General features: G+C 35.9%; 1 protein-coding gene across 1 annotated transcript; it reads right to left on the reverse strand.

The window, feature by feature from the left end:
- Positions 1 to 204: 204 nt before the first annotated feature.
- Positions 205 to 16272, reverse strand: LOC121641161 (secretagogin-like). The gene is made up of 11 exons (XM_041987129.1): positions 15736 to 16272; positions 15315 to 15385; positions 13379 to 13471; positions 7083 to 7172; positions 6526 to 6582; positions 5855 to 5932; positions 5159 to 5214; positions 4538 to 4583; positions 4356 to 4415; positions 2076 to 2144; positions 205 to 731 (listed from the first exon to the last, which is right to left on the reverse strand). The coding sequence occupies exons 1-11, from the start codon at positions 15803 to 15805 to the stop codon at positions 603 to 605; spliced, it is 819 nt and encodes a 272-aa protein (XP_041843063.1). The 5' UTR covers positions 15806 to 16272; the 3' UTR covers positions 205 to 602.
- Between the last annotated feature and the right edge of the window lie 1349 nt (positions 16273 to 17621).

Raw genomic sequence — 17621 nt, forward strand, 5'->3', positions numbered from 1 at the left:
AGTTATATTAATGTGACTTTTTGTCATCTGTCCTACTATATGGTCTTGTAGTGGGGATTCTTACACAGAATAATGCAAAATTCTTACAACAATTTTTACCATAAAAGAATTAATGATTCAGGAAACAGTATTGACGCCACCAACTTATCTATCTTAAAATTTTAAATATTTTAAAATGGAAAAGGAAACAAATACAGTATCTCACCAGTTTCCATTGTTTTTTTATTTTCTTGATAGCCAGTTATATTTAAATACACTGAACAACATGCTGCAGGCCTGTTTAGACAGAGAAACATGCACATATCAGTATTAGTCAATCAACTCAAAAAAAAACTTCCATTGTTTCACTTTTACTGACCAGTAAATTGTGGCATACATGAATATTTCACCAATAAAATACTCCCATCCCTTTCTTTGTGGTAGATCTGAAACATGTCCAAGAAATTGTATCATATTAGATCGAGTAAAACTTTATTAATATTGACCTTAAATAACTGAGTAATCAGACTGACCTTTAAATACAACTTCCCATTATTACTGACTATATAGCACATCACACACACAGCCAAGGTTGGGTAATACAGCGGTATAATATAAAATCTTTAAGGTTTTGGTTTGACTCCCAGACACAAAGCTAGTTCATTTTTCTGGATCTTTCCATCTTTGTTGACGTCACAGTGACGCAGCAGAACGGCGCGCAGCTTGTCCAGCTCAGGGCCTGTGATGTTGGGCTGAAGCAGAGAAAAGAGCGAGGGCGGGTGAAAGAGAGTAAAAGGTTTAGTAAATGTGCCGTTGGTAACATGCAAACAGCACAAATGTTTGTGGCCATCCATGCTTTGTAGTCATGTCAAATTCTAGTTATCAAAATCAGTTCTTTGACTTGAAAATTACACTTGTCTGTGCAAAACTGTTTCTACTTAAACTCAACTTAAGTATCAGAAATTCTGTTACTTTTTGTTTGCTTTATATGTTGATACAGGTAAAAGGTCTCACAAAACACCAAAGCAGCATTTCCTTGCTGATATTAGAAGCTTTGACATTTTAGGTGAAGCAAATATGGCTATCAATGGTCCGTGTTTGGGATGTAGTGACATCTGGTGGAACAAATTACAATTTACCAGTAACTCCATACTTTCCACATCTCTAAACTACAGCGGCCGTAAATTATGTGATTTTAAATATGTGGGTTTAGATTTAGAATTTCGTTTGTTTCATTTGGGCTACTGTGGCACTTGGCAGTGCAGCATAGGTATGATGCAAGGAGGGATCTTTGGATGTAGACTAGATGTTTCTAGACAATAAGACTATTTGTCTTCATTCATTCTGTACCACTTAGTCCATTACGGGTCGTGGGTATACTGGAGCCTATCCCAGCATTTAGCAGGTGAGAGGCAGGGTACACCCTGGACAGGTCACCAGTCCATCGCAGGGCCAACACATATAGGGACAAACAACCACTCACTCCTAGGGAGAATTTAGAGTGACCAATTAACCTAATATGCATGTCTTTCGACAGTGGGAAGAAGCCGGAGAGAACCCACGCACACACGGGGAGAACATGCAAACTCAACAAAGAAAGGACAATTTCCCTCAAAGTTCGAACCTCCTCCCAGCTGAGACTCGAACCAGCGACCTTCTTGCTGTGAGATAATCACCACACCACTGTGCAGCTATTTTTTTTTTTTTTTGTCTTCAAGTGACATGAATAAAAACATGGTTCTAATTTTTCACAAAAACTACAATCACTCACTTTTTTCTTATAAATAGAAAATAAATATATAATAATAAATATAAATAATTTTAAGACAAAGTAACTAATCTGTGTTTGTTTGATTATTCTTTTTTTTAAACAAGCAAAATAATGTGCCTAATGACCTGCTGTTTGTTTGTGATTTTGATGAAGAAATATCTTAACGTCATGATGACTAATGATAGTACCAAGTTATTGTATGGTCTAACTATGGCTGATACTTCTTGTAGTTAAAAGCTGAGTAACTTGAAACAAGTAGAATAGAAGGAGTAGTGGTAAAATAATCACACTTAATAGCAGTATTTTGCAATGTTAAGAATCTCACCCTGACCAGCTCCATCATGTCTTTGACAAAGCCATCCACCTCGGGACCCTCCAGGGCTCCTGTCTTACTCTGGACAAGGAAAACGAGAGAAACAGAAAAAGAAGACACAAAAATCAGAAATAATCATAAAGTCTTACTTTTTTCTCATTGTTTCCATCCCTTTAGCATCATACAGAGTTAATTTATTCATTTTTCTTTCCTGGATGTTACAGAATATAGACCTTCCAACGCTTGTCCAAATATATAAAGCACAATCAATAAAGGAAAAAATCTTTACAAACATGAGTTTAAAAAAAGAAAAGGCAAACTAAATAATAAAGGCAAAAAACTCTTTAGAGAAAATGGTTTGTTGTTTTTTTTGGCCTTAAATCCCTGAAGTGGCAACTAAATTGACAGTTTATCACAGAAATAATACGACAGCAACACGAATAGATTGAGTCACTGCAGCTGTCACCCCAGAGCACTTCTCACAAAGCTAACTTAAGACTCAAGTAAAGAGAAGCGAAACGTTTCAGATCATTATAATAAGCCACTTATAGTGTTACAGAGACAACAATACTATAAAGAAGATTGTCTAGAATATCTTAAACTTATTAGACACATTATTAATCAGTTAACTCATCATGCTAGAGTGTGACTTGACTGCATACCGGCTGATTTTCTATTATTTTACATAAGGAAGCAGAGCTAAGGGGTCTCACCAAAATGAAGAATACATAGAACCCATGTTTGTGGCCAAAATCTGATTAATAGATGTATAAAAACTATAAACATAGAAAATAAAACTAGTAATATAACTGAGATGTTTTGTTTAACTGTTTTGACTTGACAACCATCAAATAAAAACACTTTAAATTTAGAAACGTCAGCTCTCTAAGCTGTAAGCAGTAACAGTATCTCACCTGAGTTTCCCCTCACATTTTTTCAAATATTTTAGTATATTTTTTCATGAGATAACTGCAAAAATGTGAGGGGGTGCACTCACTTATGTGAGATACTGTATGCATTTGGTAAAGTGCCTGTTTACGTAGTCATTAACATTTAGAAAGTACATCTTCTTTGAATTTCATGTTTTTTGTATCAGTACAGAATGAAAGAGGGTGAGGTAACTGCAGTCTCAGATGAACAACCACGTCTTATTATACTGTCCTGCTATTTAAGAAATACACAAGCCAACATGCAGAAGCAATGTGTAAAAACATACATCCCATATTTTCACAGCTTGTAAAACCTGTTAAGCAGCAGAAACTTGATATTTTCTGTTTTCTGTATGATGTTGATAATGCTGTGGAGGAATTTTGGCCTACTCTTCTCTATAATGTTATTGATGTTTGTGGGTGTTAGTTTGTACATGGCTCTCACAAGCTCCCTCCAAAGCATTTACATAGGGCCGAGGTCTGGTCCTTGGGTCGGTGCAACATCTGAATCTGTTTTGTTTCTATCCCTTCTGTTCTTGGGATGTGATTCCTGTTAAATTGCCCAGACGGATGTCCTCACATCTGACTATGGAATACTTTGGTGTGTAGAGGAGTAATGATGAATTAGGGACTGCAAAGGTGGCCAGGTCCTATGGTAGCAATGCAAGCCCAAATCATAACCCTTCCACCTTTATGCTTGACAGCTGGTGTGAGCTGTTTGTGCCATTTGTTTTTTTTAACCAAACGTTATACTGTGCATTATTTTGTCTCCACTTGGGTTTCATCGATACAGACACTGAAATCTTGTGGTTTGCAAACCTAATGTGTGTGGCAGTGCTCTTTTTAGAGAGAAGAAGTCACAAATGCTCAGTGTCTCACCAAACTGTAATGTATAACACCTTAATTTAGGCCTGTAGAGTCTTCAGAAGTGAGTATTTGTAACAGGGGTGCTAACTCTACTGTATTGAGAGTAAGTCACACAGCTGACACATCTCAAAATTTTACACATGGAGATTATAACTGATAATGTTGCAGCTCAGAAAGAGGTCAGACAAGATAAAGCAGGAAGTACTGTGCAGCAGTACTCCAGTTATTTGTGTACTCCAACTGTAAGGTTGAACTTTTATACAAGCAAACTTTTGATTCCACTTTCATTGTTTTTTTTTTTCATTTCCTGCCAGCTCACATTTTAAATGATGCAACTGACAACTTTTTCTTATGTGAAACTTTCTTAAACTGCATTTTCTTTTTAATTTCACCCTCCTTATTTATTTTCTCACATGATACATTTTAATTTACTTGCACATGATGAAATTCTCATAGAGCAGTAATTATGACTCACCCAGTTGATTATTTTACTTACCACATCGTAATGGTCAAAGATCTTTTCGAAGTCTCTCTTTCTCTCATCTTTACTGCAGGCCTTGAAAAAACAGAAATGAATTGTTCAAAATAACAGAAAGTTAAGGCAAAAGCAAACAAGAAAATTTACACCATTTCCTGTGGTGTTAATCAGTAACAGAACAACATAAGTCATGCACTTACATCCATCTGAAACTGGAGTAAGAAATTCTCCTCCAGGGCCAAGATCCTGGGAAATAAATGTGTCTTTTAATGTAAATATTTGAGTAAAACAATCAGTCAGACTTATTCCTCCAAAAAAAAAAAAAAAAAAAAGAAAGAAAAAAAAAACATTTATATATCTCTTTCTCTCTATATATATAAATCATTGGTGCTCTTCAGATGTTGGAGACACAGGTCTGATCATTTATGGGCCATGAATGTAATAAAAAAAAATTATGAACAGGCTCTAAAATACAAATCAGAGCAGGACCCTTCTCTAACAAAGTAGTTGACAGGTGGTCAATTATTTATACTTCAGACATACAGGGGTGGGTCTAGAAAAGTTTTCTCTAGGGGCCAGGTAGGGGCACTGACCAGGAAAAGCTAAGCACAAATTAGATAAACTTTTTTAAGGTCTTGATTTGATGTAATATTAAACTGATTATTTCAACTAAAGTGATTTCAAAAGAGAAGAAAAATCCAAGTGAGCATTAGCTTTCTGTTAATAGAAAACAGTAAAAATGAGCATATTTCACTCCAGTTTTCCTGCAACCCTGAATTGGAATAAGCAGCACAGAAAATGAATGAATAAAAAGTAAATACCTTGCCAAATCATTAAGATCCAGACGGCCGTCCTTGTTTTTATCAAAAATTTTCATCTGTAAAAGAAATGAGATACAATGAAACCCTCAAGTCAACTGTTGGTCTTTCTTTGCTTTTACTGGTAATTTCTCGACATCCCCTGTGACTTCTGAGTCAACAAAATTTTTATATAAATGTTTTATAAACTGAGATCGATATAACTGTAGGAAAGGCTGCCTGAGAATGTGAGTTTATGTCAAAGTAACTCAGGAAGTTGACTAATTTAATAAGATTAAAGTTATGTATATCCCAAGTGATGATTCCCTCTCAAAATACTTTAAACCCTTAGTTTCATTCAGCATTGTTAAAGTGACTTGTAGAGTGAGTCATAGCAGTTACCTTCTGAATCTTTTACACGTACCAAAAATGATATTTTGAGGAGAAAAACACCACCTGACTAAAATTATACTTTCAGATGTTTTCAAGATAGACAAAGTAATAGGTCACTATGCATTGGTACACAGACAAATTCTCTCTCTTTCACATACACACACACACACACACACACACACACACACACACACACACACACACACACACACACACACACACACACTATATATATATATTTATATATCTATATATCTATATATATATATATATATATATATATAATTTTGCATTAACAGGGACACCTATGTTACATTACAGTACTACCATTGCGTCAGTGTACTCCTCCAGCTTGTCAGATGACACTTCCTTGTGATGCTGCTGGAACAAATCTTTCAGGAAAGCCTGATATAGAACATGTTATCACAAAGAAAGACAGAAAAATAGTGCAATGGACAATGAATTAAGTAGGAAGATCTGGAAATAAAATGTAAATACATAAAAAAACCCATCTTTTTATTGGAGAAACGGTTGTGTAATTTTGACACTGACCAGAGTCTTTAATAGACCAATAATCTACCACAACTTTATTCCCAATAAACTGTTGTTTCAGAGAATGGAAATGACAAAGTTTGTTAATGCAGGACAAAGGTGGAGGTCATGTATTCGGCGGTGTTGGTCTATCTGTCTGTTTGCAACATATTTCAAAAAGTTACTGATGGAATCTGAGAAAATTTTCTGGAAATCTTAGAAATGGAATAAAGAACAATTTATTAGATTCTGGGGGTGATCTGGATCACCACCTGGATCCAGGATACAGTATCTTAAGTATTTCTTTACCATGGGGAGATAGGGATGATGTCATTAGTGCTTCTAACTCTGAGTTAAAAATAATGGCCACAATCATTAGCAAACATAAATTACAGTGGCTTGGCAGAGGTCTGTGCTTCTAGTTGCTATTGAAAAAGTTGTGCATTTTGTTTGTTTTACATTCTCACCTTAAGCTCCTGAGCTGATATGTAGCCACTGCAGTCAAGATCATACTTCCTCCATATCTGCAGTGGGTAGAAGAGGCAGACCAGTAAATTGTTGAATATTACTGAGCATATTTGAATACAGCTTGCTCGGTGTGACATCATTAAAAACCTTATTATTTATCATTGGAACTAGCAATGAAATTAAATATCATTATAAATTAATTATTAACCTGTTGATTATTCAGGTTTATACTATTTTGGCAAGGAACCAAATCTCCATAACATATTGCTAGTTCTTTAAGAATTCATCTGGTCAGTCATAGACAATCATCCACATAGTCTGTGGTCTCAGAATATAAAACACACCAGGGGACTAAGTGTCAAGGAAAATAATTAATTTGGCATTTAATTTAAACCTATTTTTATTTTCCTTTGACCACTTTGACTTGCAAGACTTTTGTTAATGCTGCTATTTATGTATTACTGCTATTACAACTTTTCCTTACATCTCAAACTGTTAGCAGATATGACTCGTTTCACGTCCTTCACTCTCATCTGATGATCCTGCATGAACTTACCATCATGAAATCAACACTGTTGTCAAGAGGAGCTTCTCTGTAGAAAACTAACAGGAAGTTTTCATCTTCAGGTAGGATCATGTTAGCCAACTGGAAAATGGGTCAGAGAAAAGAGTTCAGAGCAAAAAGAGGCTCTCCATACGCTTAACTTCTGTCCTCATCAGCCTCTGCTGGGTTTATGGCAGTAATACAAACTTTAGAGCAGCTCAGTTTATTCCAAGCTGGCCTGTGAACCATGATTAGATCAGTGGTTTCTCTTAATTAAAACATTTTCTACAAAACATCTCATCTGGTGAGGAACCATGCATTTTTACTCCTTCAGTTTATATTGTATTAAATTGGAATGAGAATAAACTGCGCTTATGTGAAACAGCCCAAACAAGTATAAACACTATACATAAAAATGAATGAAAAACCAATGAGAAAAAACCAAACAAAGCAAAAAAAAAAAAAAATTTCTCAACTTAATCATGAACTAGTCCTGCACTAGTCCTTTCTGGCTCCCCTCCAGCTCATTTAGCTTTTCTCTTTTCTGTAGATCATTTAACAAGATTAGCCCTCCATTAGCAGATTAAACTGACCCCAGTGATCACTTCAATAAAAATACTGCCATCACTAAGGTGACAAAGCTGAAATATGTCTTTGAGAACAAGTGCAATGCAGCAGTTGTGTTGCCAACTGCAGTGGACCAACACTCCTAAGTCCTTGACATTGTTGGACATGTTTCAGCCAAACTATCAATTAAAAACAGTAGTTAATTCTTTCTGTAACCATGTGTTTTATATATCACACTTTTATACTTAGCAATAGTGAAAAGAAAGAACAATACTCAAGCATCAAGGGGAACTTTATATCCACCAAGATCTCCTTGGCAAAGCAAATATTTTCCATGAAATGGTAAAATGTCTCAGTTTCAACATCTGAACATTATGTTCATTATCAGGAATAAAATATGGTTTTACGGGATTTATATTCTGGTTTTATTTACATTTAATAAATGCTCCAACTTTTTTGGAATTGTTGTTGTATAATAATGTACATACAGTGCCAGCCAAACATTTGAAAGCATCTACTCATTCAAAATGAGTGGGACAGATGTGTTCAAACCTTTGACTGGTACAGTAGCCTTTATGTTTAAATATATAAAATAAATGCATGAGATGTTGTACAGTTGCTTGCAGTGGAGCAATTGTAGTAATGACATTTAGTTAAAAATTAGTTGATTTGTGATTAGTCTGTTAAATGAACATTGTCTAACAGAAAAGTCTTGTGACAGTGCACTAGAGAAGTAACAGCACTTCATGCTGCTCCTGTAATAACACAGGATATTGTGGCTTTCTGATCAGTTTGCTGACTTCCTTATAATGGCATGAAAGCACCAGACTGTAGAATTTTGACATATGCAAAAAAAAAAAAAAAAAAAGGGCAAAAAAAGAAAACAAGAGCAGAAATATGTGGCTAAAGTAATACCACAATAGCAGACATTTAGCCACTGCCATGGATTTTCCACATTTCTCGATTACTAATTTATTAAATTAATGTTTTTCAGCATTAAGTGTTTTAATCAAAAACTGCTGCACACAAAGGCAAACTACTTTACTTTAACACTGAATGATAGTGACAGCAGCATGCTATCATCCTGAACATCAACATTATTAGCTATGCCTTGACATGAAAACATTTGCCTCTGTAAACGCTCTGTGTTGCTTGCAGTATGAAGGTTGCTGTTGTTGAAGTTAACCACCAGTCATGGTAAGATCTCAGAAAAGAAACACTTACTTGATATGACACATAGGATCCACTTGAACCTGGTTGCTATGAATCCTGTGCACACCTGATTTGTGTGATTTGACAACTTTCATGCAAGTCCTCATGTTATCAGAGACAACATGTGCATATAACTCTTAGTTGCACTTGTGCTGCTATTCCTCATGTTTACTGACCAGATCTGCAAACTGCAGCATCTGCTGTGTGTTCACTGCCTACCATTTTATAGAAGTTACCCTCTCATTTTAAGAGTGTTAGTGGACATGACTGTGTAGCAAGTCTATTAAATAAACAGGATGCCACACTAATGGGACCAGTCTACAAGCATACACATTTTCAATGTAATGTACAATTGTGGTGTTATATTTATTTAGTCACAGCCAACTTCGAGCTAGATTTTTATGCATCACAGCACTCATCATGTAACAGTACATGGAAAGTATGCATGTCCACAGTTCTACTATGTTGTCAGATTCGGAAGTGGTAGAAGATATATCTGACAGAAACTTTGAGATTAGAGAAAAGTCAGATAAGAAAAAGCCACTAAGCTACTTAGAGCATTGAATTTGCTTTTCCTGCATCAGCTACAGCAAGCTACAAGCAGTAACAGCCCACTTGTATAAGACATTTTTTCATTTCTTCTTTTGCTTTAGTCAAAGCCAATGCATTTTTTATGTGGTTGTTATACTTTTAAGGAGTGGCCTAATGAATGGGTAAAAGTGTCTTTCAGTGAAGAAAAGATAATTTATTTCATTATTCTGATGAAGCTCGGTGGCTGCGCCTACACAAGAAGCCACAGCAATTACCCAGAGTGGAGCCTAAGAGAGCTGCATCATGGAAATGTTTTACATTTCTGAACAGCCCCACCTGTTATGCCAGTTGAGTTTGATTTAGTTGATCAAAGTAATCAGCCTTTTATTATAACACACTATTTGTTTGGGATATTTATTTATTTCTAGCTTTATTCAGTTTCTATTGTTAGTGTATGTTTTCAGTTTAGCTGAATGGTTTGAGTTCTGTTCTCCTCTTGCTGTCAGTACATGAGGATGACTTGGCATAATCCTCAGCAGTACCGGAAATTAGTTTTTGTTCCTCTTGAAAAAAACACAAGCTGCATCATTGACATGGATACATGATATAAAAATAAGATTAAGAAAAGGACATACAGCAGAGGAAGAAGGAATGGTGACTAATAAAGAGAGTATAGAGACAGAAGTGCAATGAATATGAGGGGTGACAGATGAAAGAAAGACAGTCAAGAATAAAGAGGAATTTGACAAGAGGGTAAACACATTTTCAACATGGTGTGGAAGAAATAAAGGAACTGAACTTCAAGCTTGATGCTCAGAAAAGTCTACAAAAAAAACATCACATTTGCTTTTAACCCCACACCTAACTGTTTACATACTATGGCTGCTATTAACATGTAAAGCTGCTTAGCCAAGGATTTCAAATATATGGTCACATTTGATCCTATCTGTGGTAATTTGTGAGAAGTTACACGTTCAAAGCTTTGAGCAGACTATATAAGCAAGGCATCAATTATACACACAAAGCATGATTAAAATCAAGTGTATTTCTGGTCCAAGGGAATTGGGTAATGAAAGGACAACATAATGTAATTAGTTATTGACATGTTGGTAATTAGAAAGGACTTTCATTTAGATGTAATGTGGACTACATAAAAAGCTCATATTTCATTTAAAATACTTGATTGCACAGAGGGATGCCTCATGAAGCGTATTTTCCAGATAACAGGTGCAAAACCATCAAAGACAGGTTGCCAACCAAAGATCTATCTCCATGCTGACAAGCTTGATTTTAATGTGTGCTTGAACTTCAATTCAGTGCTTTGTTTTTGGCTGTTTTTCCTCATCTGTCAATCAAATCAGAGCTTTTTCCACAGTCTATGTAAGAAACACAAGTCTGCTAATGCTTCAACCAGCCAGACATGTCAAGCCTTTGGGCTATATTGTCTGATCTGAGCTCCTTTCAGTGCTGGACAGTATTTTTTAACAGTATTAGCCTTTTGAAAACAGAAAAAGAACTCTGACATTACCATAGTACTTAGACCTTTTTCACCAGCAATATAAATGAGTTAAAAAGAAGCTGCAGGATAGCAGAGAGGAAATGGAGAAAAACAAAATTAACAGTCCATTATAAAATTTTAAAGGAACTCAAAATCTACAATAATTCAGTAAAATAGGCAAGAAAACTCTACTGTTCAAACCTCATCACAGATCCTCCAACAAGTCCTCCAAGCCTGCATAAGACACTATATGTGAGGACTTTGCAGACCACTTCAGAAATAAGATCAATGTTATTAGATCCAATTTTTTTTTCTCAACAACATGCTGATTTTAACAGACCTGAAGCCTTGTTTTTACCTGAAGCAACACTGGAGAGTTTTGTCCTTGTTGATGCAAAGATGCTAAATTGAGTTTTCTCCCAACTAAACACAACAACCTGCCTTTTAGACCAAATTCCCATATCACTTTTAAAAACATTTTATGGTTTATTTGAGCCTGAGCTTTTAAACATAGTAAACTAGTCCCTTCAGTCTTCCCTGCTGCCTTTAAAACGGCGAGGCCCCTGCTGAAGAACTGTAATGTAGATTCAAACATTTTTGATAATTATCGACCTGTATCCAACTTACCTTTTTTAAGTAAAATGACAGAAAAAGCCATTTTTACTCAACTGCATGAGTTTCTGAGTAAACACAAGATTTTAGAAAAATATCAATTTGGTTTTAGGGCAACCACAGTACCGAGATGGCCCTTTAAAAAATTGTTAATGACCTTAGACTTAATTTAAACTCAGAAACTTTCTGTCCTGGTTTTACTGGATCTTAGTGCCGCCTTTGATACAGTTGATCACCAGATTTTACTAGACAGACTCAGAAGTCTGGTGGGCCTCTCAGGCACTGTTCTTAAATGGTTTTACTCCTATCTCACAGATTGACAGTTTTATGTAAGTATGGATACATGCTCCTCAAAGATCCATAAAATTCAATGTGGGGTTCCCAAGGATCAATTTTAGGCCCAATACTTTTTAATTGGTACATGCTGCCTCTTAGGCATGTCATCAGGAGACACAGCATAGATTTTCACAGCTATGCTGATGACACACAGCTTTACATCGCGGTGTCTCCTGATGACCTGGAGCCAGTTAACGTCCTAAACTGTATTTTAGATATTAAGTCATGCATGGCAGAGAACTTCTTACAGCTCAATTAGGATAAAACTGAAGTTTTAATTATTGGTCCCGAGGGCAAGAGAGAGATCATTTTAACCCTCTCAGTGTGTGAGAAACTTGGGTGTTCTTTTCGACTCTGAGCTGGATTTTACTCCACACATCTGAAACATAACAAAAACTGGATTTTATCATCTTAAAAACATTGCCAGACTCTGATAATTTCTCTCTCTTGCCAGCACGGAGGTGCTGATGCATGCATTTATTTCTATTAGAATAGGTTATTGTAATGCCCTGTTCTCTGGTCTTCCCAAAAAGTCCATCTCAAACCTACAGCTACTTCAGAAACTCAGCGGCACAAGTTCTGATGAGGACCAGAGGGCGGGAACACATCACACCGGTTTTAAAATCGCTTTATTGGCTCCCCGTCTGTTTCAGGATTGATTTTAAGGTTCTTTTAGTAGTTTATAAATGTCTTAATGGTCTTGGGCCCTCTTATTTATCAGATCTTTTTTTTTAAGTCATGAACCCTCGCGGACCTACCTTTTTAGCGTAGCTTTTGACTAAATTTTATGATCTTATTTTACATAATTTTATTTCACATTAATTTCTTTTTATTTTACTCAACTGATTGCTTCTTATTTATTTATTTATTCATTCTTAGCTGTTCTTACTGTTTCTTAAGGTAATGTAATTTTCGTTTTAACTCCAGTGTTTTCCTCACAGGGATCCTCCATGCCAGGGGTTTGCCTGCTCGGTCTGGGGGTTGTTGCCATGTTGATTGCCCTTCTCTGGTTGGCTGGGGCTCTGCACTGCAGCCTTATGGCAGTGGTGTGGGCGGCAGCCACCCCAGTCCACCCTGACTGGGGTGGCTGCCGTTGTAAGACATGGGTGGACTGGCTCCTGGTGTAGATGGATCCCCATAATATTGTTTCCTCACAACTTTACCCTTACTTTTTATATTTTATAGCTTGGAGACAGAAGTTAAAGGGTCGTGTTTATACAGAATGGGGGGGTGGGGGGTTGCTTTGTGTGTGTGTGTGTGCAACTGTGTCAAAGATCTTAATGAGTGTTTTTAATTTTTATGTAATTCTGTTTTGATGTGTAAAGGCTTGTTTTGTTTTTAACATTGAATTGTGCTTTAATGTCTTAATCATGTGAAGCACTTTGTATTGCCTTTGACATGAAAAGGGCTTTATAAATAAAGTTTGACTGATAAAAAAACATGTGGTCAAAATAGAAATGTTCAATATCAAACCTGACAAAACACCTACAACCTGGAGACGATTGTAGAAAATAATGTTTGAATGAATGAATTCAGACACCAACAGTTTTACCTCTTGAATCTGTAGTTTCCCATCAGCAGTGACATCATAGGCAGACATAAACCTCTGCTTTAATCTCTGGACCCTCTCCTCTGTGGCTTTCTCCTGCAGAGTAGATTACTCATGAAATCATTGATTTTTTTTTATTGTAATACATCATTACAAATTCATAAACCAGTTTAACTGGAGACAGATAGTGAAGGAGGGAGAGTAAGTAATGGGGTGTAATGAAATGTGTGAAACAACAAACATTAATACATAAGTGCAATAAGTTGTTGAAAATTTTCAAGTGGATCTTTTAAATCAAACAACATATTTTTGAAAACTATAAAATCAAATGAGTTTTTATGTGAGACCTTGCAGGCTGAGTCACACTTATTTTTGAAAACATCTGCTCCTTCTGGATTCTCCTTGATATTTTGTCCCCACAAGGTCTGCATCTCTACCTCTAGCAAATCATGCATTAGGTTTTGTTTTTGCAGCCTAATGGAAATTGAAATCTCAAGATTATCTAATCTGTGCAATTTGCATTATAGTTAACAGCAGTTTGTAAAAATAAATACATATATAAACAGAAACAACAACATGACAACAGAAACTTTTTTTTTTATAAACCATTAATTTAAGAATAAGAAAGCATTTTACTGCATATCACAACCACAGATAAATTGTGGGAGCATATTCATTTGCTGCATGCTCAAAGTTTTCTCTTTTCCTGCATAGACCATAACTCAGATTAAAAGCTTGAAGGAAAGCACACTTTCTGTTGCTAAAGTTCTTCTAATTAGCAGCCAATCTTCCAGTTATTCCTCTCTAATTTGCGAGTTCTGGTGCTGTAACTATAGAAACCTGTTCATCAATGGTGCTAAAGCCTGAATCATTGTTTCATGCAGCACAGTGCTCACAGTCTACAGGGTGCCGGACCCTCCCTCATTACACTATTTGTCCTTGGCATGTCTCCTAAAGCCCATGAGACCTTCTTATGTAGCCACAGCATTGTGCTGCTGCTTGTAAACATTTCAAATCCAATTAATATTTGATGTAAAATGGCAGAGCAAACAAACCTGTGTTTTCTTTAAACGTTTATTATACATTGAAAGTAGAGAGCATGAAAACTGATTATGCTGCATATGTCAATTTGTTCCAGCATCATTATTGTTTTTGATACATGCGTAAATAGGAGGAGAAGCAGGTAAGTGTACTGTGTGACGATAGCTGTACAATGTTTTTGTAGCATTGGAGAAATACATCAGCGCTTCTCCTCCTGGGGGCACTGATGATGGAAAAACAAACATCAGAAAGACACAGTAACATGTGGTTGGTGGTCTGTTTGTTTTTGCACAACTCAATTAGTATCCAAGGAAGTCCACATATTACACAAATACAGATACAGAAGCATGCAGAAGATGTGTGCTCCTTGCAGTAAACACGATGTGCCATTACAGCTCAATACATATTCACTCAAACGCCCTTTTTCCTGGTTAATTTGTAACTGAATCAAAGACTTAAACAGTGCCCAGAGCTCCTTAATTGTATTGTCTGTCATCCTTAAAGCAACCCCATCCATACAGAGAGCTGCAAAGAAGTTCAGCTACCCACAGAGCAGAGCTAGCTAGAGCTGCAAATTGACAAAACATGTTTTAATATTCTCAATGTTAGTCTCATGAATTTTCCAAACATTAGAAAAATTTAGAAAAAAAAATGTGATCTAATGACAAATTTCTAAATAAGCAGTTGTCTGTACATATAGAGCGAGTCTAATATAATAATAGTATGTCTATTACAGAATGAAAAAGGCCTTAATTTGGGGCATCATTGTATGATTTAATTTGATAAACTTGGGTGAATTCAGCATCAGATGGAAAGGATGCCTGAATCTGCAACTAATGGCATGTGCTGAGCTGGTGTCATTGCATATTATAAATCCATTCAAATTATATAGTCTTACCTCAGGACCTAATCTTTTCATCATGTGACGAAAAAAGTCATCCAGCTCTTTGCCTTCAATGTAACCATTATCTATGTAAAATAAAAACACAGGTCATAAGGTAAGAAACATAGGGAGATTTGTTTCTTTTACAATTAAAGTTTATATGTTTACTATTCTGCACCTTCTCTACTTTCAGACGCTACTGCTCAAGTTTCACAAATGACTATTCACAAAAATGCTCGAAATATATTTTTTCTTACTTTCTAATATCTACCACAATATTTATCCTCCTACGCGATGTGACTCAGTTTTCTTTATGAACACAGTTTACTCTCTAATGTTCAGTAATCTCAGGTAAACACATAACTTCTATGCATTGTACAGTCTTTTAAGCAAATCTATGGATAACAAAAAGGAACATGTCATTAAATTTCCTCACCATCTGCATCGAAGTGTTGCCAGATTTCCAGAAAACCAGCTGCATCCAGGTTTTCAAAAGCACTGTCCATTTTAATTAGGAAAACTAAGCTATTAGTTTTTAAATTACTAAAGAAAAACGTCTGTCATACACCGTACTGCACTGTTCAGTAGTGTTTGGTTGACATATGCTCTTTGTGACTACAAACCACACCTCCGCTGTGTGTGTGTGTTTGTGTAGAGAGAAAGAAAAACGAAGCACTGTATACAGAAGATTATACTGTATTTGCCATCTGGTGGCAGTGTTGTCACATTGCAAAGCAGATCTGCAATTAGAAACCAAGTAACCAGAGCTGTGATAAACAACACAATGCAGAGATGTTATAGCCTGTAAAGTTGTTTTAATTAGAATTACTCGTTTGAAGAAATTTCTAACAGAAAAAATATTTTGACCAATGACAAAACAAAATGATGTATAAAGACTGAGAAAATGAGCAACCATGCCATTTTAAAGTCCCCCTTTTCCCCCAGATGGAGAAAAAGTCGTCATATTGCATTTTTTTTCTCATCTAAAACTTGTTTAAAATAACAATAAGACTAAAAATATAAACATTCAAAGAATAATTTTGTACATTTATGAAGACTGTGTACAAGAGAATAAAACAAGATCAAGACATGACCAGCTACTGTCCATGTTTTAAGTTTTTTTTTTAATTCCAAATAAGTTACAAACAAACCCTAGTAGAGTAGTGTACTTAGTACCAAAACAGAGGATTTGCTGTTTTCACATAGGTGTGTGAATAAATCAGTGTGTATATTACATGTGCTTATATTACACATACATACACACACACCTACATGTATGAAAGCACATATATACATACAGTACAACTCACAGCCACATCATGCAGTCACACATACAGACTTGGAGATCTAAACTTAATGCTACTAGTTCACGTTCACGTGTCTCCACTCTGAGCACCGACAGAAAAAGTGGACGCTTGCTTTTCCAGGCTAGAAGTTTCTCAGACGCTGCAACAGAAAAAGTCCACACACAAACCAAAACACAGTCAAGATGTCCAGATAATTTTCTTGAATCACAAAGGGTTTGAAATGCCAACATAGTACATCGCACAGTCACATGTATTTGCTTTAAACACCTTAAAAAGTAGATGCATATTGTTTTTCTGTGTCCTTTTCTGGAGAACTATGAGACAGAAGGTGATGTGCAGTGGTGGATATCAGGTATACAGAGGAACTATACACAGCATGAACAGTGTTATTTGTAATCCAGGATTAGTGGGAAAGGTTAAAAGTCTCACTGTAAACTCACAAAAAAAGACATCAACAGTCACCACAATGGAGGAAAGGTGCACCAGTAAGACCTTTGGCTCGGACTTGAATTTGACTCTTGTACACTACAGCACATTATAAGCTGTGTTCTCTTCACGATGCACATAAGGAACCAACATGTAGTTCATGATTAATATTAATGTTGGAGCACAGTTTAGCACACAAGTAAAAGTTCAGAATTTTAATGTCAGGCAGATGTTGTAAATGTTTGTGGTAAATAAAGTTGCATAAATGTCATATGGACAGATTGTGGAGTTTAAGACAGTTTGCAGAGATGGATATAAGGGCTGACTTCCAATACATCACCAGATCCAGTAAGTCTGGGTTTCTGTTGCATGAGTGATAAAGGTATCCATCCTTATTTCTACAGTTTCTTGGCCTTAATGACCAAAAATCCATCCATATGACATTGATGCAAAAGGACAGAATGTAAAGGTTACATTTTGGTTCCCAAACTATATGTGCAGCATCCTCTATCAGACCAAACAGGCCACTATTTGGGGCACAAACTGTTAACTGCCAGTTAATAAAAATGAAGATTTTATAACAACATTT

This window comes from Melanotaenia boesemani, chromosome 6, assembly GCF_017639745.1.
Source record: "Melanotaenia boesemani isolate fMelBoe1 chromosome 6, fMelBoe1.pri, whole genome shotgun sequence".
Classification (NCBI taxonomy): domain Eukaryota; kingdom Metazoa; phylum Chordata; class Actinopteri; order Atheriniformes; family Melanotaeniidae; genus Melanotaenia; species Melanotaenia boesemani.

Coding starts and splice junctions, on each gene's coding strand:
- LOC121641161 (XM_041987129.1), bottom strand. CDS start 15,805: ATGGACAGTGCTTTTGAAAACCTGGATGCAGCTGGTTTTCTGGAAATC. Junction 15,386..15,735: donor GCAACACTTCGATGCAGATG/GTGAGGAAATTT, acceptor TATTTTACATAG/ATAATGGTTACATTGAAGGC. Junction 13,472..15,314: donor TGAAAAGATTAGGTCCTGAG/GTAAGACTATAT, acceptor TCTACTCTGCAG/GAGAAAGCCACAGAGGAGAG.